General features: G+C 34.5%; 1 protein-coding gene across 9 annotated transcripts in view; it reads right to left on the bottom strand.

Moving 5' to 3' along the window:
* Positions 1 to 7,544: 7,544 nt before the first annotated feature.
* Positions 7,545 to 25,670, bottom strand: part of LOC122569776 — a 348,929-nt gene continuing 330,803 nt past the window's right edge. For 8 of the 9 annotated variants that reach the window (XM_043731353.1, XM_043731354.1, XM_043731357.1 and 5 more), the window contains 9 exons: positions 22,182 to 24,247; positions 21,319 to 21,607; positions 20,278 to 20,505; positions 18,173 to 18,487; positions 17,523 to 17,930; positions 17,213 to 17,441; positions 16,027 to 16,447; positions 14,486 to 15,035; positions 7,545 to 13,517 (listed from right to left, as the gene is read on the bottom strand). In XM_043731353.1, coding sequence (XP_043587288.1) covers positions 13,305 to 13,517; positions 14,486 to 15,035; positions 16,027 to 16,447; positions 17,213 to 17,441; positions 17,523 to 17,930; positions 18,173 to 18,487; positions 20,278 to 20,505; positions 21,319 to 21,607; positions 22,182 to 24,247 — 4,719 coding nt within the window. In that variant the 3' untranslated portion in view covers positions 7,545 to 13,304. The remainder of the gene's footprint in view (positions 13,518 to 14,485; positions 15,036 to 16,026; positions 16,448 to 17,212; positions 17,442 to 17,522; positions 17,931 to 18,172; positions 18,488 to 20,277; positions 20,506 to 21,318; positions 21,608 to 22,181; positions 24,248 to 25,670) is intronic. The other variant, XM_043731355.1, reaches the window with a different exon arrangement.

Genomic DNA, 25,670 nt, shown 5'->3' with positions numbered 1-25,670 from the left:
GATGAAAATAAAAACATTTTTAATAATAAATATATATAAACTTACGTTTACAGTCTTTCATTAAGCTCGTCAATTATTCTGTTCAATTTACGGAACTGCTTAATACGATGAATGTCTACAGGGAGCAATTATCATAATTAGAAAGTTGCGGAAAAGGGAATGGGGATTTTTTGTTCCACTTTAGAGCCACGGAATGGCCACAAGGGAATCGTTAATAATTAAATAAAAGCAACAAACGTGAGAGAGTATCTTAATTTATCAGAGTCGAGTGTTTTTCATCGAGAACTGAAAACATCATCGAAACGAATTCCAACGGAAATAAAGAAGAATACGATTCGAGGAGAGTAGCAGGGTTTCCCATTGCGAACGTATTGAAAGCACAGCCTTGAAATGGTTTCTCCTATGGGCCATTTTTGTCGGCCATTGCCTGCTGAAGCGAGTATCTTTTATTGCTTCCATTTTCTCTTTCTGATTTTGCTTCCAATTTTCTTCGCGATATTCTGTCGGATTAACGACTAGTGGGCGACTTCATTTTTCATCGATGTTTCTCCATCGATATAAATCCGCTTTCACATTGAAAAAATAAGAAAAATATTTGCCCTTTCCTCTGCGGTTACGTCATAACATAAATGTACGCCACATAATTTTAGAATTAGTCTGTGTCGTTCCATGAGCTTAAACGCAAGTGCCTGTCGTGAAAATGTTGAACATTTATTGAATTTTGTAGCAACGAGATTTGGCTGATCCAATGTAGCTTCTTTCCTATTTTTATTGATTTGGTCGATTTTATTATTGTACTTTTCTAATCACCCTCTGGGAGATATATTTGTTAACGTAAATGATTTGTATATAGAATTTCGTATCTCTTGTAAAGAAAATACTTCATTTGCGAGTTTCATAAAATAAAAGTATTTCTTAGGGGGGATATTTATATAGTAAGAATATTTCCTACACGATAGTGTTAAAATATTCTTAGAGTAATTTAACATTTAAGAAATTAGAACATCTGAATATATCTTAGAATAATATCTGAAAAGGCTGTCGTACATAAATCATTAATATCGTTCTCTTTAGCTTTATCAATGGCTTAACAATATAAGTTTTTAAAATAAATCTATAAATCTTTAAATTATTCTTCGTGGTCTTGATTGAAAATTCAATACGAAACCGAGTTAAAAATCGTAGACATAATGATGAAAAGATTTTTAAAATTCCACTTATTATTCCAAACAAATCCAATACTTTATTCGACATTTAAATAATCAAATGTCCAGCTATTGAATCAAATTAAATATCACAGTAAATGAAAGAAATATTAAGAAAATTCCTAGAATTACCTCTCATAGTGACAAATTCCATAGTTTACAAATTAATTGAAAAAATATTGCAAATTAAATATTGTGTGTATACCTTAACCTTTAATAAGGTAATTAAATTTATAAACTAGTTAAGAAAAGATTCAAGAAACTGAAGAAAAGACGATTCAAGATTTGGAAGATTTTCGTCAAATTCACCAGAAAGAGGATCGTAAGAACAGAAAGAGAATCTGGAGGAGATGAAAGTTCGGAATAAAATCGTCCCTCGATTTGATTTGTATCTAATATGCATTTTATTGTTGGCCAAGTACTTAGCTAATAGAAGTAAACAAGAATGCTTCTCTTTGTTCTCTTGCTTATCGCTATAACCGGTGGCCCATTCTTTCTGTCATTTGCACTTATCGTATATCTTCGTCATCGCGACAGAACGCGCGTTCTATTTTATCATCGATATATTTTATATACAAAATCACCGTGTCATCGTGTTCACGCAGCTTCCACTAGTTTTTATCATTTTTTTTTTTTTTTTATTTTCGTTAAATCTGCGTGCGTAATAATATAAATGTCCTTATCACATCCCATCGTCCTAGCTTCATTTTCTGACCGTGTAACGTGTGTGCGCGTTAAGTCCTCGACAGATCAAAATATCCCTTTCATCGTGAACAGACGGTTCGACAATCAATCAATCGGTAGACAATTCGACAACTAATCGGTCGTCAAACAATCGTATAATATTAAAAGACGGTGGGTAATACATGGTGAAGATTTTCTATTTTCATTACAGGCAACTGACTTTTCTAGAAGCATTAGCACAAAACACGCTTAGAAATCTCTTCTCTTTCACTCACTCGTAATAATTCTTAATGCGACTCACTTGTTTTCATCTGTGTAAAACTATACAGCAGGAAATGTACAGTTACATCGTGCAATAAAGCCATGTATAACGAACTGATGGAATGATTTTAAAAAATTGATATAACGAAATACGTGTATTATAATTCGTGGAAATATTTCAACACTTGTAGAAATCCTTCATAAATATATTACGTGAATTATAAGAAATATTTAACAATTTTATTAACACTATAACGAGACCCGTGTCTATAGTATTGTTACAGGATGAAACAGACCTAAAAATGTACACGGAAGCTACAAAATATTTAACACAAGCATATAATTCGCAGAGATTATAAAAATGAATTATCCATTGCGTTAATAAGCCTCAATATTCAGTGAAACGATTTTTCACACTTACTATATGTTTAAGATGAGTATTTACGCCGTATAATAATTTTTTATTAAATATATATTTTTTTCAATAAATATCTCGTAACTCTTCGCAGTCTAGTAATTACTTTAATTCTACTATTTTATTTCTCTCTCTCTTTTTGTTCGTTTCATTACCTTACTCCAATTTAGTTATCATCGGAGCAACATTTTGACTAAAAGTTTCGCTATGAAATTTGCATCAAAGATGAAATAAAAAATGATACATTTATATGGAAAAGCAAAAACTTTCATTCTGATTACTTTTTTGTTCGAGTTCTTAGAAAGCTTTATTGCACGATATAAATGAAAATCGATAGCTGGCTTCGTTTTTCTCCTCATTCCCTGCTTGATCACTCGTACATGCACACGTTTACACCTTTTCTTCGATCTCATTCTCTCGTTCCTTCTCACAAATATACTGTTTCCCGTGTATACGCAACAATAACTCCTTCTCCTTTCCCGCTCAACCGCGTTACAATCGAGGCAAACAGCAGAACATCCTATAGATATTCTAAACCGATATTAATACTATTCAAACGCGATCATCGAACATCCACGGTTGGTTTCTTATCGATCAATTTGATTTTACCTCGCGTATTACCTCGCCATTTTCGAATCGAATTTTCTTCGCGGAAGTTCTACCAATTCGATGAACGCCCGCCTATTTTATGATGGGAATTCTGGAGATCGTTGGAAATAATTTCGAGAGGTACATTGAGACAGATATTTAGTTGACTTATCAAATTCGTTTTTCGAGCGATTATTACCAATATTTTCAAGTCAAGTTTCAAGAAATCGGCCGAACGGTTCTTTATGATATAAAATTATATATAATATATAAAATTTATCTGGTTTAAACGTAGTATTATTTTTTCTGAAAAGTTGTCTTGGATTTCGAACCTACTTTGAACTCAATTGATATAAAATACCCTTCTCAATTATCAATATTCCTATATGATGAATTGAATTAATTGCTTTGAAAGCGTACGACGTTTGAAATATCGTATACCTATATCTTCATATTATTAATAGCTTAGAACCGTGTTTCAGAGTTTAATAACTTTCCAACTAGGTTTCAAACTTATATTAAGTGTTATGTATTTTAAATTCCAACGAATGTTACGACAGGCACAAAGCTGAAAGAGAATACGCGTTTCTTTCGATTATATCAATGGAATAATTATAATTCAGTTTACGTCATTTATTTTCAATATCTTACGTTAAGTCTGTAATTATACAACTTACTCTTAAATTAGCAGTGAAAATTGCAATGTATGAACTAGTAAACACTTTACGAATTTGTGGTGAATTTAGATATTACCTATAATGTACTCGTAAATGACGGGTTTCATTTACTCGAAATTGTCTCCAACTAAATCGAACCGAAGAAAATAATTTGCCAAAATGGCAACTCGTATTCTTGTGCTCTGCACGATGTCATTTATCTTTTATTTTTCTTCTTTTGTAGTTAAATTGATATAATTCCTATATCAGCAGTACGGCATTACTCATTGTGAAATATTTCATTTTTACAAATAAAATCGAATTTTTTCGAAGGCACAGAAGAAGAAATCTTTCCATTGAACGCGTCAAAAATCTTTTGTTGAACACAAGCTCCAATAGAGAAATCAAAGATATTGAAAATGTGTCAGATTAATGTGACAAACGTTTAAAAATCTATAAGAGAGGTTTGATCATTATTGAATAAATATGCATTGGTCCAGGTTATATATAAATGAAGATATTCTACATTTCTGTATGAACATTTATCAATTTTTATTTGATATTTTTATTCATTTTATGGAAATAGGACAAATGGGAATATATGTATGAAAATTGAATTTTATTTATATTAGATCATATTGTATGTATGTTTGCTAATTCTTGCATTATATACATACATAAATACATTATTATTAAAAGTATTGCTAATATTAATGTTTCTAGTATTTATTCAAGAGAGAAAATAAAGATGTTAAGAAAGTTTCTTAAACAAAGCGTAAAGCATTTTTAGGAATATAAACTAAGAGTATGATAATACCTTATAACGAAGTTTAATAGTTCTTTAAAAATCTATTCACGTACTCGAAAGTGTATAACGTGTATTTTAAAATTGATTATCTTATGCCTAGTGCATCTAATAAAATTAGACCTCGTAATTATTCGTAAATTCATAATATTACAGTATCCATTTGATCGAGTCCCTGTATCGTATTCAATAGAACGTATACATATTCCGAAATGAAGAACGATGTCTTTCTTCTGCATCTTCGAAATATTCAATCCATAAACACTGTCATACTCAAGATAAAGTAATAATTCGTTTATTTCATTACCCATTAATTTTTCATCTACGTCTTCAACATCAAACTACTTAATTGTCTCTTAGAAAATAATTAAATGTAATTCAAAAAACTTAGTCTATCAGTATATACACAATACTTCTCCCCGCAAAATACAAAAGTATTCGCTCGCAATTTTCAAAAAATCCCTGTCATACATGCTGTTATTCAAACGATCACGATATCAATCATTCATCTAAGTATTAATGAAAACAGAAAATTTGACAAAATAGGCGAGGTTCATCCATCCTTACGACGTTCATTTGAACAGGATCGAATTCAAAATCAATGATAATTTTCTACGATGACTCGTGTGTACAACCACGTGTGATCGATAAATGTTCATACAGAGGTACTCCGTTGTAGATCAATAATTTTGCTTCGAATGGAAGCGTCGTTATCGACGACGAATTCTATCACAGATTTGCCAGGTTCTCCCTTCTTCTTTTTCTTTCTTTCCTTTTTATTTTTTAAGCGATAGGAAATAGGTTCACAGACTTCGCTCGATTCCAAAGAAAAGGATCGATAAAGCGAAAGAAGTCCGAGGTCCTAAGCGTTCCGTACGATGGATCAAACAAATTTCGACTTGAAGCCTCTGTGACAGTGATTGGCACGTAAGGGACTTGGTTTTTGCGAACCTGTGTCAGATACTTGACGTTTTACTGCGATCAAACGTTGATTATATTCATCTTTTTATGAAGCTGACGTTATATATTTAATGCAATCGAAGAATGAGACGAGAAATAAGAGGTTTAATTCAGATATCATGTCTATTAGCCTTTCAATGAGATAGCTGAAAGTAGGTTTCATATTTTGTAACGCTTTTACAACGCTAGACGATGACTAACATTATGTAACACTGGATGTTTATGCAAATTCGTATTTTCATGAATACAACTAATGCAATGGAACCTAAGCAAAGATTTGTTTCATTTCAGTAAACACTTTGAATAGTTTATATATTCTATAAGCTTTCTGTATATTTTTATGTCTTTAAACTTTTCGTAAATGTGTAAACATTCAAAGTCTACCAATAATCTTTGAAACGAATGGCCATTTCTAGAAAACTAGTTACTTAAAGACTAAGTTACGACTAGTAGCTGTCAAAAATACAAAAATTCAAAGAAAATATTCAATTTAAATGTCAAATAATGGGAAAAAACGACACTAGTTAAATAATAGAAAAATATTGCAAAAGAATAATGACATATTTGGATTAAAATTATAAGTTAAATAAGAATATTAAGGATTTTAATAGCGAAGAACAATATTTTGCAACAATTTTAACGTACTCGATATAGCTTGACCATTAATGTGTTTGTCGCTATACTGTTTTAGAATCTGAACAATAGTGAATTTTTCAGTTTTGTATACTTACTAAGAAAATACGACTACTGTGATATAAAATATATAGTGATGGAATTACGTATAACATGTACATACATCACTAAATAAATTGTTTCTTCTCATAACTTTAGGAAAATATAGATTACTATTATAATTTATGATTCGTCTTAAATATATCATTAACTATAAGCTCATATCAAGAAAATGACACAGATTGTTTTATTCCAAGTTGGGAATGATTAATGACGTTCGTCCAATGAATAGACTTTTCTACATATTTTAAACAATTATGTTATCAATAATTGCGTCCTGAAGTTTACTTTCCACTGACGTATGAAATATATTTTACTTTTATCTTTCTATCAATCTTACCAAAATTACAACTGAATGTAATTTCAAAAATAATATTATCTGTTAAATGAAAATGAATATCCTACTACATACATTGATACAATATAACGTCTTGCTGTTAAACTTGAAAATTTGAAAACTAAATCCTACAAGAAAGAAAAAAATGTTGAAGAATGTTGAGTATTGAATAATTATTGAATTGTTAGATCGGGTTATATTCTTCGATATTTCCGTCAAATTAGAATTTTTAATTAAAGTTTTATTGGAATTTATTCAATTTACGTTCGTAAGTCATTGTTGTCTTCAGTCTTACATTCTAAATTTCATTCTTAAGATTGCATTTATAAATTTAGTTACATACCCTCTACTAAATGGAAGATTAATTTGAGAAAAATCTACTCATAGAACTGATCTAATCTTACGTTAAGTACTAATATTAACCTATTATCCGTTCCACAGAAACTTGTTTCTCAATAATCGTACAGGAAAGCCAAGGAAATCCTTATCCCAAACGCAATCGAGGCACGCATGACCATCTGAGCGGCTAGGCTCAGAAGAAAAATGTCGCCAACAATATAAAGAAATCTGAACGAAATCTCGTTATCATGTCCAGTAAAGACTGCATTTATTGGAACTTTCCGCAATGTAAATACGAGAATCGTATATATCGAGTAGAAAAAGAAAAGGAAAATCTATGCAATGTGTCGTTCGATCACGGGAAAAAGCAGTCGACCTGACAATACTGCAAAAACCAAAACACGGAGAAATACAAAATACTTATATACACGTTTAACGCAGTACATCAAACGTTTTCCATTTCTTCTGCCCTTCCCATATTTTCCTACATATAACACGTTTGACCAAGGTCTTTGAATTTCGTGCATGGTTTTTTTGTCGCTTGTTTCTTTTTTCGTTTTTATTACAAACAAACGTCAACCGAGATTTTCCATACACGCACACGCACACACGCGTCATTCGCCATACAAAAAGTTTCGCGTAGGAAAATATAAATGAAGTTCAACTGTATCTCTCTTTTGTTTCATTTTTCTTTTTTTTTCTTTTTTGTTTTGTTTTTAATCCTGAATTCTTTTTCTCAGACTTTTGGGTTCGAAAAAACAGTCGCTCCATTATATTTTTAAATTTCTCTCTCTCTCTCTCTCTCTCTCTCTCTCTCTCTCCCTCCCTCTCTATCTCTCTCTTTCTCTCCTTTTTTCTCTCTCTTTCATTCTTACGTCACCTTCACTCGTGCGTACAATTCTTCTCATTCGTATTTCATTTTTTTCCTTTTTTTATTCGCGTCTTTTATATCTTTTTTTTTTGTTGTTGCACGATTACTCGCTCTCTCGCGTCTCGCATCTTTCGCACTACACATTTTGTTTTTTTTTTTTTACTTCTTTTAAATCGCAGCTCCGTTATTAAAATATAATAATTTCGATAATTCTCTACGATAAAATATTATCTTCTTCTGTTTTAACTTCACTCTCTCCGTCTCTTTCTCTCTCGTTCATTCTATTTCTCTCGTTCTTGTTCTTGCTCACTTGCCTTAATCATCCACGCATCGGCTATACATATCGTAAAATATACAGGCTCGCATAATCTCCTAACCTTAGCTAGATCGCTTATACGTTGTCCTTTTCTTGACGCTTCGTGACTATAATTACGATTTTCTTTTTCTCTCCGTATCTCGCGCGAACGATACAAATGGCAATCGAGTACGCAACGTGACGAAAGAGGGATCCTTCTTCGTGGTACCGGATACACGATAACGTTCACGTCCCCTTTTTAACTAGTCAACCTCTCTATGAAATCCAAAGGAAACTGTTGTACAAGCAAATTTCAAATTTATTACAAGCCTAGAAAATAAGAAAGATTCTATATGGAAAGATAATAAAAATTCTATATAAAATAAAAATATTGGGTGAGTAACTAAGTGACAGCGGATTTCGTCATTAAGTGGCAATAACAAATTGCCACTTAATGGCAAAATCCGCAATCACTTAATTGCCAACTCAATAGAAATTTCTTGTTTCGGTTCTTTTATAAACGGAGACGTGAACTTCTCGTTCATCCGTTATCTTGACCAGACGCTTACAAACTATCCTTATCGTAACGGCTAGACTAGCTGGAACGGTATACGCTTAAATCGTACGGATTCTCTCGCTCGTTCTGAATCGTCTCGCCGAAAAATGACAAGGAAAATAACGTCGTATCTGTCGGAGCGAAGCAAGCCTCGTTTCCTCGAGAAGGAAACGTCACATCGCGGTTCATCTTTACGCGATATAAGTCGATTTGTCGATATACGGTGGTTCGTTCGATTTATTCCACCAAGAAACGACCGTAGCCTTCAACGAGAAGCGCCTCAATTCCATGTGAATTCAAAGAAAGAGGAGTGTCGTCGCGAAATGTCGGCGTCTCTTTATTCATCGTGTGTATATACAGTGGTCATTTATTAAATTTCTTTTTTTTCATTAACTTTCGTCATTATCGTACATTTTCATTTTGTTTCCTCGTTTTTTTTTTTTTTCACGCGAAACGCAGCATCGTTTCGATGATCTGTTCCCATTCTCCAATTATCATAAGAAGATACATTGGATGATGTAGAGGAGCAAAATGGATCGAATGCAACGACCAAGAAATTGATTCTTTTGGGGGGGACGTATAAAAAAACGACCGAGGACACCGACATTTCCCTCGATCTACCTAAAGTCTACGTTATTTACAAATCTACAAGCGAACGTGCCTCGTCTACGTTGTCTACCGGTAGGCTACTCCTCATAGAATCGAAGCATCGGAAAAATCGTCGTCGAAGAAACGACATCTCTGAACGAAGAACCGTTCGCTCCTTCGCGCAATCGGTTTCATCGACTGCGTGGTTTTCTCTTTGTATTCCACTTTTATTCTCTGAACGTTTATCAGAATGATTCGACTAAAATCTCTTTTCTTTTCTCTGCCGCTGCTTCCACTTTCATCACTTATGTACATTCTCGCCCATGTCATTCCGTCTAACGCATTTGAATATCTTTCATCGAGAGAACAATGTGGACCATCAAAATGGAAAACCATCGAGTCAACGAATAATATCAAAGATCGCTCGTAGGATAACGATTCATCGACGGTATCTTTTCTTTTTTTTATTTTTTTTTTTCTTTTGCCTTTTCCTCGTCGTTTTCTACCTTAATGGAAAAATACTATGCAATATACAGATTGCACGCGCTGCGTGAGACCTATCTGAGGATAGGTCGATCGTCGTGACCTTTAAGATTCGACCACGACGTCTGTGCGTGCTAGCGTGCACGCACGACGATAACAATGAATGTACACTAGGGATAGAAATCTATGGAGATCGATCAGCTTGTGTCCAAGACAGGCGACTCGCCGATCCTTGTACGGCTTACGTGATCTATTTACACGCGAACAATCATACGCGCCACGACGTAAGTACTCTGGTTCGCTTTACTCTCCCGTTATATCTCGCCCATATGAATATGGACGTCAGCAGAAAAAATGCATGATAATTATTGTATCTGCAGTTTGTACTAGGATCGTGTTTTTCTCGCCCTGCGGGTGGTTATCCTCTTTTAAAAGGGAAACCAGAGGACTGAACCGGGAAACCACACATTTAACCCCGTAATAAGTAGCCAAGGTATCGAGAATCGGCGAAAAATCGGCGATTACTCGATCCGTTGCTGATCGACGAAGAGCGTCATTGGTACCATCACCATCCGAGCTATGCGTACGTGTGTCTCTGATGGATCTGTTATTAATGTTCCTCTACGAAGATCTGTCGCGGATTAGAAGAGAAACGATCGTTATTTGATCGTTAAAGTGATCGAGAATCGTGGGCGAAAGTGGTCAGCTCTCCCTTTCTTTCTGTCGACGAAACGAATACCGCGGAGAGATACAAAGAACGATTAAAAAATCAAAAAAAAAAAAAACATCTTAATTCTAGGATAATAGCGTAATGCTCGCAAAATGAACGCGTATACAGTATGAAAAAATTATTCGCGAGTGTCAACTTATTGTTTAATACGCGCTCGCAACAAACAAAAACGTTGTATGTAGCACCTTATATCGTATCACCAGCGACAACGGTTCGCCGTGGATTCGATGCTTCAGACGCTTCGATCGTTCCGAGCGCCGCGATCCATCGAATCTCTTATCTTGTATAGAGAAAATAAAAAAAGACAAATATACAAAGTGTGGAACGTCCGCTCGCGTCAATCTCTCCATCTTATCATACGTATCAGTGCCGTGAAACCTGTATTTCGAAGCTTATAAAAGCTTTTTTTTTTCTTTTCGTCTCTACTATCGTAGATAGAGAACGTCAGACAGTTGAGTATCTATGTGGTAATAAGCAACAAAGATTTAATGAAAATTCTTGTTCCATTAAGTAGTAATTGATCCCTTTGCTGAAACTAATTTATCAAATTTTCGCTTCAAACGGAGAATACAAATTGTTACAAATTTTTTATTTTAAGAACATGTTTAAATGATTAGCATTACTCTGAGAAATAATCATTCTGTCAAAATTTTCAATTTGAATGAAAAATCAATACCGGAACCCTTCTACGTCCATTGATTTATATTCGATACAACATGTCTGTCTATGAGCAAAAATTTTCTTGAATTTAGAGAAAAATACGAAACGACTGTCGTTAACATACGTAATTTCTCATTTCAATTTTATATCAATATTTTTCTTCATACGTTAAATCTTTTTGTTTGTTGTAAGCGAGCAGTTCCGATCGACACAAGAATATTTCAGTAATAGATAGATAATTAGGAAGAATCGTCGATCGTGCTAACTTGCTAACATCTTACTTAAACTCTACATCGAACTTTATCTTTTATAATAAAAGTTTTACTTTCATCAAGAAATGTTTGCCAAGAATTTCGAATAGAAGGTTCATTCTGAATATAGAATACTGCCTGTATTGTTCGTCACAAGTGCATACGGATTTTTCTATCTATATCAATGGAATCATAAAAAGGATCACTATAAAACCTAAGTTTCTATTTACGAACAACGCTGAAGTAAGTGAGCGACACTCGAAAGATGAAGAAATTAACGTGCGAAGGTGATTCTTAATCTAAGTACATCGCGTCTTGTAAACGCCGATCGCTAGAGTATTAAATAAAACAGCAATGAAAGTCTCAAAGCTCGAGAATCGAACTGGCAGAACACCCCACTTCGTCTCGCAACTTGAAATTTTGTTATTTTTCGTGATCGGGCTACAAGATTCGCACAAAATCTTCCGATTTTTTGTTTTCCAATACCAGTACAATCACAGTGTGTGATTGTATATACAATACAATGTATTGTATTTTTGCGGTTAGACAATGATATATAACACTAGTCTAACGGTTAATCATCTGATTTTACACTTACAGATATATACGCACTTAACGTTTATGTACAGTATACATATATGTATATATCCTATGTATTTTCTATTTACAGTCGATAAAACAGATTTTTATAAATATCTCCTTAGTTGATTTCGCGTTTTCTCGTTAATGCCACTCATAAATTTATTGCATCTGTCCTATACACATATAGTATATATATATATATTTATATATATATATATATATATTTCTATGTATATGCGTTCTTTGTAATTATTCATCAATGTATGGTTGTGATTGTGATTGGTGTGAAATCCAATGTGATCCAAGTAGCGACAAACGCAACCCGTAGGCATCAAAAAAATTAAGCTATTCATTTTGTTTCATTTAACTTTGTTATACACAAGGCACAAGCCTCCTCCTCTATCCCGGTTCGAAAATTCTTTGCGGTAAATATTAAACTCTCTCGGTTCTTATTTACAAGCTCTTGGATCCTAAGAAATCTTGGAAAAAATTGCACCACCCACGTGCATCGTATATATCTATCATGCTAACGCACAAATAATCAGGTATCCCTGTGAAGAACAGCGATACAACTTTGTCATTGCACGTTTCGCCTCGTATTCCATCGAAAAAATATACAACAGTCGCGTTTCGCTTAAATGCGAATCATACCGTCACAACAATATCCCGCGATTCACGAAAATATATACTCCATTCATCGTTCAGCACCAAAAATGAAACACAACCCTGTCGAATCTGTGAGCGACGCGAAAGACGCAAGAATATTAATGAAAAACTATCAAATCAACAATGATTATCTCGCATAAACAATGTATATAAATGAGAAAATAGATTCGAATGGATTCTATGCTCGATCAAAAGGAAACCGATCGTAACAATATATGCAATACATAATAATCGTAAAAAAAGACAAGATATGATCGATATATAAATGGGAACGATCTCTTGTCCATTGTGACAATAAATAATGCTTGTGCCTTGTGGTGATTCTGAATGCCTCTCTGAAAGCTTGTGTCATCGATCGCATTATCGAGCTAAGATTCAAAATTGTACGTGCTCGTCTTTCACAGTGTAAAACTCTAATGTCTCTGGATCGACGAATGTTTGATTCGTTCGTCTATGTACGTGAATCGTACGTGAATCCTAATCCTCGCACCTCGTTTCCAAATCTTTGAAAACTGGCAGACGTAACAGCTTCGATTACGGCGTTAACGGCCATGGCGTTTCATATAATTTCGCATAATATTTTATTGGCTGACAACAATTAAGTAACACCAGTTAACCTAATCGTCAGCTTAAGCTGTTCTCAAACAACCCCTGGCTGCATGGTCAACAGGTACGTCGTGGGGTCGTAATATCCAGCCAAATAGTAAATGTCGTTGTTATCGTATATGGTCAAATATCTGTGCGGCTCTTTTCCCAGCTTCTCTGTGTATTCCGGAAGCGGCAGCACCTCGCATTTGTGAGAGATCGTTTGAACATCGTTCTCGTCCATGTGAGGGGACTCGAATAGGGCACCCTAAGGACATTCGTTTGAACAGATTCCATTAATACAAGAGGAAAAGTTAAGCGTAGAACGCTCGAAGCTCGTGTCTTGCAGTGTAGAAAATTTCTATAACGATACTCGTATTCTGTAATGATTGTGGCGTAGTGAAAGACAAAGACTGGTAGTTTTACTGTTGACGATTTGTGTGTGGATGTGAATTACGTGGAATGATATTTTCACTTGCACTGTTAGTCTTTTTTCCGCTATTTTTATCTTTATTCGATTATTTGTTCTTTTGCTTTTTATTTGAAATTGAATTATTTGTTTGAGTGACTCTATGGAAATGTATTTTTCTTTCTTACTGTTTTGAGATAATATGAGAATGAAATATGGAGAACGTTAGGGTACATGTATGGTAAAACATGCAGTGAATGTATGTATGTTAAAAATCTTTTGTCCATGTAAAATACTTTTTGAGAATGTGTCTGTTCTTAAAATATTCTTTCTCCAACGTGTTCACGTCTATCGAACTGTGCAATTTAATTATCTGTTATCAACCATAAATTTGGAATTACTTCTGCCGAAACTGTCTATCGAATTGACATATTTTTTTTCATCAGAAATAATTTTATTATAAATAACAATATTTCCTTCGATATCTGCTTTCTTCTAATTGTTCTAACCAGACCAAAACTTACGGAAACGTAATAATTAAAGAGATGTAAGAGTGATAACAAATCTCTATTGTTTCAAAGTACAATGGCTGCAGAAGATATTTGCACGTTGTACTCATCATAGTCATTACATACTAATCAATTAACTTCAAGTACACGAGTAACGATATTTCGTATCGTTGAGTAATAATTTCATACGACTATTCAAAATTTGATACTATACGAATGATATGTAAAATCTGATAGAAGGACTCCTCATTAAAGAATAGGAGTCCGTACTAATAATTTTTCTAGCTAGTGTGATTATTTAAAACATCCCATTCTTACCGGGTACTTCAAATTCTTCGGACAACCCACGGTCTCCTCAGGATGATAGAACCACTTCACCTTCACGATCATATTGGAACTTGAAGTTTCCCACATGGATTCGATGCGTCCAATGTAGGGTCTATCGGGTCTGCCAGTCGACAGAAAGACCGCACTGTCACCGATCTGGATCGTCTCGCTACCTCGTTGAATAGCTCGGAAGAATTGTTTCTTGGCTCTTCCCTTGGCACCGGGTCGTCTGTAACCTTTTCCAGCCCAGCCCCACAATTGTCTCGCTGGCAAGAAAGCTGCCATTTTGCTTCGACTTTCCACCGATTCTTGTCGTTCACGCACTTTCGATTTTTTGTCCGTTTTCTTCGGTTTCTCGGGTTTCTCGGGTTTTTCGGGTTTCTCGGGTTTCTCCTCGCGAACGGGTTCTTTGATCGGTTCCGGAGCTACCTCTTCTTGCATTACTGGCTCTTCCTCGACTTTGTTTTCGCATTCCACTGTAGCTACCGTTTCCTTGGGCAGTTCTTCTTCGCTCTTCTGCCCGCAACAACTTTCCCCACTGCTAAGAGGCATTTAAAAACATTCGAATTAAAATCGAAAAAGTAGTGTACAGATATATTGCTTTAGTTTTATTTCATTTATTTACTTATTTATTTTATTACAAATCTATCGGTATTTTTCTATTCATTTATAAATTTCATTGCGCGAAACGAGAGTAATAAAGAAGTATGAAAGGAACATCTTCCAGTTTGATTAAATTTTTAACCCTTCCGCTGCGATGCGCTCAGAGACGAATTGCTCTTTGAGCAGCCAGCGTGACAATGGGAGATAGGTCGCGCGAATGGCACGATGCTCGGAAAAAGATACTGTGACTGAGCGCCTAGGCGCTGTTCGCTCGAACAGAGTGACTCTGGTTGAACGTCTATAGGCGCTGTTCGCAGCGAAAGGATTAATTAACCCATTAAGAGCTAGATAATTGTTGAAAGTATGATTTAATAACTTTAGTGAAAAACCGGACCATCGAGTTGCTGTACGGATGCTAGAAAGATAGTATAGCGTGTGCTTTGGTATATTTTGGATAGATTAAGCGTGACTTGATAATTAAGTCATTACAATTTTCTGCTGTATTAACAATTGTAAAATATAGAATTTAATAAAAAAAAAGTTATAACTGAAACACTCTTTAACTCTACGTTTGCCCTTAATGAGTTAATGTCTTATGTTTTTCATTTATATTAATAATGATACAATAAATTTCCTTAATAATAGTATTTTTAGAATGAAGAAGTCTTGTTGTATAACTATATTTAATAATTTAAAAAATATCAAAAGCATACTGCAATAAAATCTTTTCAATTAATTTATAGTTTATATCGTATTTACTTATATTTACATATATCCTACTGTCATTGACAAGAATTATAGATCTGAAATTGTTATCGAATATAGATTTTTAGTAGTTTCAAACGGCGATTCGAAACAAACCTTCTTATATATAAAAAAATTAAAAAATTAATCTAATGTACCATAATTTAACGCGAAAAAGAACAAACCTAATATGACTTCCATCGCTGTGACTGCTGTGATGACTATGTCTGTGCTTGTGTTTGCGGTGTTTTCTATGCCTGTGCTTTCTGTGTTCTTCGCAACATCTGTGCCTTCTGTGCTTCTTCTTCCCTTCCTGAGCCTCCTGCAATCTCTTCAATTTGTCCCTTCTCCTTTTCTTCATTCGTTTCCTTTCGCGATATTCTTCCAAGACTTTTGTATCTACGTCGTCCACCTTCTGTCGATCCAGGGACTGTGCGTCAGACGGAGAAACGTAACAACTCGTTGTAGATAAAACAGGAGGCAACGCGTTATTCGCATTCGTGGAAGTAGAAGGTTGACTGTTACTGGAAGAGCGTTTATCCTCCGTCGACATTGACGTTTGTCGTCGACGTTTTCCCAACGACAACAGGGGATTGGGATCATATTCTATAATTTGGTAAAAAATTCGATATACATGAGTATGTTCACATGATACAGGAATTGTTAAATACTCTAAATACATATAGTGAAATTTCATTCAATTTCGTGAAAACTATCTGAGAACAAATACTTTATACACGTATATATATAACTGAAGTTCAAGTAATAGAAGCTTTCACCGATTCTCCCAACTAGATATTGCTTGTGCAAATAAATGGATTTAATCGATAGAAATTCAGTTAACCTGGTACTAAATGAAAGTATCGTTTGAATAAATTGAGTTTAATTTTATACTATTTAGAAATACAATTTTATCGATGGTAGATTTCGTAGTACTCGTACATAAAAGTCAACACTAATAATTCAAGAAAATTCCAAAAAGTTAAAAAAAAAAAATCCTTAAACCATTCCAATACATAATAATTTCCAATAATTAAAAATTCCCAAAGAAGAATGTATCTTAAAAACCAGTACTCTTTAGAATATCCCACCCAATGCTATAAAAATGTCGATAGTGAATTCAGTAGTTATCAGGTTGTCCGGAAAGTGTCTTTCTTTCGCAAACGTGTTTTTTACAACAGTGCATCTTCACACAAACGTGAAACCAAGTCTGACACACATTTCGCGGTGTTTATCTTAACAGAACAAAATGGATCGTACGTAATTCGACAAAATAATATAAAACAAAAAACGTTGCGCGTCTATTATTTTCTCATAAAACGAAAGAAACTTTTTGGACAACCTAATACATTAGAAAACATGCAAACTTACCAACAACAGGATAGTCAGGCTGCAACAGTCTAATATCATCCAAAGCTATCCTGCCACTATCCCCGTCATCGAACTCCACGCTAACAAACTTCTCATCGAGCTCAGGGTCAGGTTCCGATGGTTCGACCGAGGTACCCGGATACAAGCAACGATATTGCTGGCTCCAGTAGGCGCATAATCTCGTGCCAGGCGGTAGCTCTTTCGTGGAAGTGGGACAGACCTCGACGATCTGTAAACAGTAACGGAAAACAGGAACATGAGCCCTCTATACGGACGAAAGATAGAGTAAAATAAATCAACGTTAATTTACCGCGTCTCGTAGAATCTCTTCTCTGGAATGGATGTGAGGCCTGTTGCCCCGTTCGCCGTCCAGCGTGATCGCATAAACGTCAGGCGCCTGAACCGCGCTCAGTCTTCCAGCGTAAAATAGACCACCCATCGCAGTTAAGACCCTCAACTGGTCTATAGCCAAGTGCGCAGACGTTAATTTGCATTTGTTCACATTCTCCGTCTTCTCCGCTCGAGCAGCCTTTGCGCATTCCTTGCACTCTTTGCACTCGAGCGACTTTCGACGTTTTGATTCTCTCTTGTCTCGATCGCTCAACTTATGTCGCGATGGCGATGACGAACTGGACTTCCGTTTTTTCTTCTTCGACTTCTCGTGTTTGCTTTTCTCGGGTTCGTTTTCGGCAGGTTCGGCCGTGTCCATTGGGATTTCCTAACGAATCAGAGAATAGATTACGGTGGATGAAATATGGATAGGAATGGCGTTTGATTATGGTGGAATTTGTATTCTTTGAAGAAGCGGTGAATGGTGGAAGATATATAGTCTTCTAATTATACTATTTTCTCTAAAAAAATTTTACATATAAATTCTGTATAACTTTATCTCAATTTTTTTTTTTAAATTAATGTCTAATGTTGAATAGTTTGATAATTGAATCTTTCTCTTTAAGTTACCTTCACTGGTTCCTCCGCGATGGATTCTGGCAATATATTTTCCGTGACACTGCTGGTTTCGTCATCCTCCCACGTCTTCACCTTCGCTTCAGCTTTCAATTTCGGCTTTATCTTACTTTGCTTATCCAATTTAACTTCTTGACTTAATTTTGCCTTTTCCGCGATAATCGAGCTGATCACATTCTTATTGTGTAAGGGAGTTTGTTTCGCTGGTTTCGGCTTCGATTTTGTCGATTTGTGACTCTTGGAAGAGGATTTCATGGAAGATAACCCAGTCTTGAACGGTAATGGAGTGTATCCACTTTTTCCCAGGTACTGTTTATACATATAAAGTGAAATTATGCCTCATGCTTGATAACAAAATAATTATATTAGAAAATATAATATTAGGTCCTACGGAAAGTTCTTTTCAACAACTAAACAAACTTTACCGTCAGTTGTATGGTTACTAGTTATCCTCTGCTAAGGCAAGGGGACAGTTGTCGATGTTAGTAGAAAGTGTATTGAGTGTTTTTTTGCGTGGTGAATGATGGAAGACCAAAAGGTGCATTTTCATCACGTCATGTTTCACTGCATCGATACGTTCACTGCCATACATGCTTTCAATGAAATCTCCTTCAGGCCACGCGTACCAAAGTATCCAAGCGTTCTCTGCTAGCTACTCCCATCGTACACAATGTATGTCTACAGTTTGCAGGAAAACTTTTCTACCAAAGACGAACATTATACGCTGATAATTTTTACACCAGTTATGAATTAGCGATATCATGCCTAAACCGCAAGGCCCATGTAGTTGGAACACTTAGGAATAACAAAAAATTCCTCCCAAAAGATATTCTTCATTGCAAACTAAGTAAAGGCCAGATGGTATCCAACGAATATGATTGTCGTATTCAAATGGAGAGATACTCGAATACGGGTGACGCAGCAGACAACGTGTTAAAAAAGACAGTACACCTAAAAACACTGCAAAAGAGATTTGTGACGTTTATGGTGATCGGTCTATAACTGTTCAAATAGTCCGGAATTTAGGAGGTTTAGAGATTTTAATATGACAGATGGAGATCGGAGCGGACGTCCATGCACCATACTGATTTATCAAGGCCTATCTTGATGAAAACCCAAGGTCTAGTATTCATGAGATAGCAGATGCTTTAAGCATTCCGCGAGCAACGATTCATGAGCATTTAACACAACTTGGGTACGTTAATCGTTACAAAGTGTAGGTGCCCATGAACTGACGGAGAGCAATCTTGTGAATCGAATCTCGACATGTGATTTGTTAATTCAACGCAACAAAAGAGAGCCATTTTTAAAGAAATTAATTACTGGAGATGAAAGTTGGATTCTCTATGACAACACCGCGCGCAAGCGATCGACATAAGCGTTCTCCAACGGTGGCAACATCTGGATTTCACCCGAAGAAGATGCTGCTTTTAATTTGCCAGGACTGGAAGGGTATCCTCTGCTACGAATTACTTCCGAAAGAGCAAACGATCAGCAGCTGAAGTGGTGAACAGACCTGGCGCCGTGTTCCACCATGATAACGTGAGGCAATACGTTTCTCTAACAGCCTGAACGAAATTTCTAGTTTGATTGAGATATTTTACCAATCCTCCATACTCCCCAGATCTCGTACCATCGGGCTATTATTTGTTCCCCTTCCTCAAGAATTTTCTCCGCAATAGAAAATTCAAATCAGTAAACGAAGTGAAAAATGGCCTCGAAGAATGTTTTAAAAGTAAGCCAAAAGAATTTTGGAAAAATGGCATTATGAGACTCTCGCAGAGATGGAAAAATGTGGTAGAATATATTATTAGAGAAATGTAGGGAATATATTTTGTATTTGTCTCCTATTTAAAAAACGAAAAGAACTTCTCCGATAACCTAATAATTATGTATTATATTATTCTAAAATTATAGTTTGTAATGAAATTATTTTATAATTGCAGTATTATAAAATAAAATAGAATATTATGTATAATAAATATAATAAAATTAAAATTCATAAACCTTTGTCTATACAGTATTGCATATATTTTATGAATATAGCGTATCTCATATATCTCAAGAATCTAATAAGCAACGCTAGAAGCACGACTCACTTTTGTTTGAAGATGCCTATTCTTCGACAAAAGGTAGCCCACCAAAGAACTTTTGCTCTTAGGTTTCTTAGCAACTATCGTTTCCGTAAGGTGTCTGACACCTCCGGATGAGCACATTAATTTCCTGGGTCGACCAACCTTCCGTTTCTTCGATGCCGAACTAGAACTCGCGATAGTAGGTGCTGGAGATGATGTATCATATCCAAGTTGCACACATTTGTCAGAGATCTGATAAAATTTATTAGAAAAAAATTTTTTATGCATACACATATGGTATACTCTCCTTAATTTCTTATATCTAATACTTAGCCAACCGAATAGGGAGATCTCCCCACTTTAAAATACATTGCAGCATAACCAATCGGGGAGATATCCCATTTTGAGCTTAGCACCGCCTTCTTTCGTTTTTTTATTAACCAATCTTATTAACCAATTTAGCGGTGCTGAACTTAGCTAATAAATTTCAATTATGAGATATTCGTTCCTACTAATCTTTAATTTAATTGTCATAAAAATTAATTTAACTGTCATAAAAATATTCGAAATTTTGAAATTAATAAAATTAACAAAACATATCACATAAATGAAATATATCAATAAAGATCTTAATTATCATGACAATATAATTAATATATATGTTATATATATTAATTATATATATACATATATATATATATATATTATGTATGTACGTATTAATATTTACATATAATAATTACAATTATAATATATAAATGTTATAATAATATAATACATTTATATATAAGAAAATTAATATATATATATATATGTATATATATGGTATTATATATATAAAAATAGTTACAATTATATATATGTAGTATTATATATATAAAAATCATATTCTCACCTCTAAAATTTTGAATTATAATTACAAATATAAGTTATTAGAGGTTCGTTGTTTTTAATTTATTTAATTAATTTAATCGCTCCTGCTTCATTTAGTAGTTTTCTTTTGTAATAGTTAACAATTTACCAGTACTCCGTTTTTCTTTTTTTGAAAGGTAATAGACGATTTACCGGTCTTGCGTTTTTCTCATTGTCCTCTTGCGGCAATTTGTTTGTTGGTAGTACGGTGATTGGCGATGCAACTGGTGGCACGGACATGGGAATACTTGGTATGCTATCTAATAATTTAATGTGGCTCCTTTGTTCACCTAGTTTTACTAAATTCACGTTACATCTTGGCATAGATAGGACAGCTGAAGCTAATGGCTGTGAGGCGCCATCGGACGATTGCGATGGAGATTTGTGGGGTGAAGACGTCGATTCTAATGTCGGTGGCGATGTATGGAGACCGTGATCAGAACTGTAAATTATTAATGTTATTAATCGTGTTCTATTAAACATTTTTACGGTAACTCAATGATTTTCTATTAAAATTTTAATCAAGGTTTTTTTCAATTAAATTATTCAAGAAATCTTGCAGTAAGAAAAATATTCTGCATATATATATTTATAAACTATATTTTTTTCAAAATATACAAATTGTCTTAGTCGTTACGAGAAAGGAACGATCCTACGTGAAAAAGTAAGTTAATAATGTGAAACAAAATCTTTTTACATTAATCTCTTATAAAGAGTTTCATATAAGACTTCGTTTGTGAAAGTATGAAGTGATGAAATTTTGTCATCTAGAAAAATATAATTAAATGCATGCATATATAATGATTTTTCAAATCAAATTTTCCCAAAGCTAGAAATGGAAATTCTATGTTTCTTATTTCTTGTTTACTAGCTTAAAAAGTTCAATTTAATACATGATATACTATAAAAGATACTTTAACATATACATTCTAACATAAATATATGAAATAGCAAAATTTGTATCTACGTAAACACATTTAAGATGATTTAATAATAGAGTGTAGAATTTGACTTACCTAGAAGAATGACTCTTCTTGCGCGGTCTTCCAGGACTTTTCTTTTCATCTTTCTTCGGGATCAATTTAGACAATTCCTTCTGCTTTTCTCTATATTGTCTTTGAATGTCAGCCAACCTGACTCTCATGTCAAGTTCCATAGCATCCATATTTGGCCATTCTGCGTCATTATCAATGTGGCCTTTTCTAGCGATAAACTTTTTCGCGTCGAGTTTCGCTTGCAAATTACTATAATCGTGACAATCTCGGTGATCTCCCAAGATATGCTTTTTATCTTCATATTTGCTATCTTCATCGTTTTCCTCCATTTTATCATTCGCACACATCTTTTCATCGTCCATTTCAGCATCAGAATCCGATATATTATCATCAACAGATCCCTTGCTGCTATAAGTTTCACTCATGTGATACTGTTCGTATGCCATTCTTTCATATTCTTCAAAGTCCTCTTCTCTTTCGTAATTTACATTATTGCAAGGACTACTAGTACCAAGGGGAGCGTCTTCTAATGCATTATTTTCTTCGTCGTCGATATAAATATCGTTTTCTTCAGCATAATCTATGCTTTCCATTGTATTGTCAACGATTTCACATACAATTTCTTGTGGCTCACTTTCATCGTATCGATTAACATAATCGCCATCTTCGGAATACGAGTCGTATTTAGATTCTTCATCTTCCAACTTGCCATCGGTTTTGAACCTCTTGAGGCTCTCGCAATTTTCCAAATTTTCTTGCACATACTTTCTTTTGTCAAATGTATTTGTCCCATTTTCTGGGACATTCGCTCTGCCCAGGTTCAGCAGTAATCTACCAGCATGAGATATTTCCTCGGAACTCTCCAGATTCGACTTCCGGGAAGTTTTATCCCCTACTTCCTCCATAAATCTTTGCTCGGCTAGAGCGCACAACACACCCAAAGGGCTGTTCTCGTTGTTGTTGCGAATATCGTCCAGAGGAAAAATTACCCTGCCCCTGATGGCCGATCTCTCTAATTCAGCTCTTCTATTACCTGACCTCAAGCGTTGAAACTCCTCAATACTGTTTGAGAGCAATTCCAATCCGCTAATATCAACAGGTCTCGATTTAGAATTGAACATTAATCTAGATTTTGGAGTTTCATTCAAGGCAAACGATTTTTCTAGCGATTCAAATTTTCCTTTTTTAGGTGTAACCGCGTTTTTGTCTGTGCATTGAATTTCCACTTCACGGACCTCGAGCGGCGAGACATTCTCCTTTTTCACGACACGTTCTTTATCGTCGTTTAACTCCATATTATCATTACTACTTCTTGCGTCGTTGCTGTTATTATTGTTCAAGAAGTAGTTTCTGGGCAGGGGGTATTTACTATTAGTAGGAGAATCACAAGGATGTTCGGCTGTCGTTACGTAATTAGGTACATCCTGAGAATCTTTAGCCGAACAAGCATTTTCCGAAGAAGATACAAGTTCTCGTGCCACTTCGTAGTTTTCCATAAATTGAGCGTTTTCGCAGGATCTCAGAATGTGTTTTTTAAACCCGTTTTCTAATCTTCTCGGTATGGTTTCTGAATGTTTCCTCGAACGAAGATTTTCTGCGTTCTTATCCTTCGAGTCGTCCACTTTTTGGCTTATCGTCTCCTGTAAAGCCGCAGCTGCGTTCTTTTTTAACTTCTCCACCACGTTTTCGATTCCAGGATGAGACTTTTCAACAATGTGCCTCTTGGACAGGTCCTGACACTTTGGCAATACCGTGGTTGATATCGCTTCACATCTGTATGAATAATCTTCATACATTGTTTCATCTGCTTCCTGCTTTATCACGATTGGTTCGACCCCCTGTTCATCACAATCGATGTTCGGCATATCGAACGATTTTACAATGATCTGTGGACGCGAAACGGTTGCCTGCGATCTTGACTCTTGACTCTTTTCACAACTTTCGTAATTCGGATCGATATCCACTTTTGATTCTTTCGGATTCTGCGATAGTTTTGGAATTTGATTGATTTCCGGCATTTCGGCCGAAGGATTTGCATGTCTGTGTAACTCAGTCATTGACATTTCATCTGATTTAGATAATTCGGCCTGTAAAATGCAACGTGAATGTTATTGAAAATTGTGCAAAATTGATACCTTGTAATTTCTTATCGGTCGATGAAATCGAATGATTTTAACACTTAGCCAACCGAATAGGGAGATCTTCCTTCTGCGAAGAACATCGTTGCGTGACCGAACGGGCAGCAGATCTCCCTTTTTGATTTTAGCAACGCGTTTTTTCTTTTTTTTTTTTTTTTTTGTTAACCAATTTAGTGGCGTTAAACTTAATTAAAAAGATACACTATCAATTATTCGAACGATATCACATTGGAAAAAATATTAAAATGCATTATGAATTTTTAATTTCAAATTCAAATCGTGTTATTTATTTTTAGACATCTTTAATTTTATGATTCTACCTATACTTTTTTATACTTTTAATATATACTTTCAATTTGATGTTGTGCATAAACAATATGTAAAATAGTTAAACAAAATTATCACCGAAAAATATAATTGACCACTTAAATAATTTTTAGATTTCTTTGTTTTTTATATAGTGAAAATTAATCCTCGATACTTGGAAAAATGCGCGGTGAACAGCGTATAGGTTGGCATGTCCGAGCGCCGTGAAAACGTATAGCTGGCTGTGGCGCGCGCAGTTGGCTAAGCGTTAATAATTACATTGCGTTTGGTTTATTCTTTTCGCGAAGAGTAACTTATAGTTTCGTAAGATATTTCTTATTTAAGTTCAATGATAGTTATGAAATAATTAATTTTATTTTTTATACGCGTTATATGTTCATATAAGCTAAACAGTGTGGCATAAAAAAGTTACTCTTGCGATTTTTTGACTATCGTATTATATATATTAACAAATAACATTATTTTGCACATTAATTTTCTTCATCTAATAATCAAAAAATTGTACACTTTTCTCTTTTATCGATATCGAGCGTCGACTAACTATCACGCGATATTTTATACAAGAAACGAAAGATGTTTCTCTATATGTCGATGTTACTGTTTTGTTAATATAATAACATATAAACGAATTACTAAACAAGTGACGTGTTAAAAACGTTCAATTTTCAGATATAATGTATTATTCTATATTATTGTTTTTACTTTATATCTAACAAGAAATACGTCACATACGCGTATATAAATAATATTTTGTTAGTGACCCTCGAAAGCTAAAAATCATTTAATAATGTAAAATATTATCAAAAGTATTATTAATCTAAAATAAAGTGAAGCGCAGAAGAAAAAGAAGAAGAATTGTTGATTACTAAATAATTGTATAATTGAACATCTTTTACTTCAAATTTTCTATAAAAAAAAAAAAAATTTCCCGAAAAATATGGTTTTCTTAGTTATGCCACTCTTCTAATAAATCAACGATAACGAAAATTAAATAACACTCATTGCATAAAATTTCATATTAAACGTGCATTATCATTATAATCAA

This window comes from Bombus pyrosoma, linkage group LG7 (genome assembly GCF_014825855.1).
Source record: "Bombus pyrosoma isolate SC7728 linkage group LG7, ASM1482585v1, whole genome shotgun sequence".
NCBI classification, from domain to species: domain Eukaryota; kingdom Metazoa; phylum Arthropoda; class Insecta; order Hymenoptera; family Apidae; genus Bombus; species Bombus pyrosoma.
The sequence above is the reverse complement of the archived record's forward strand: the minus strand, read 5'-3'. Positions and strand labels throughout refer to the sequence as shown.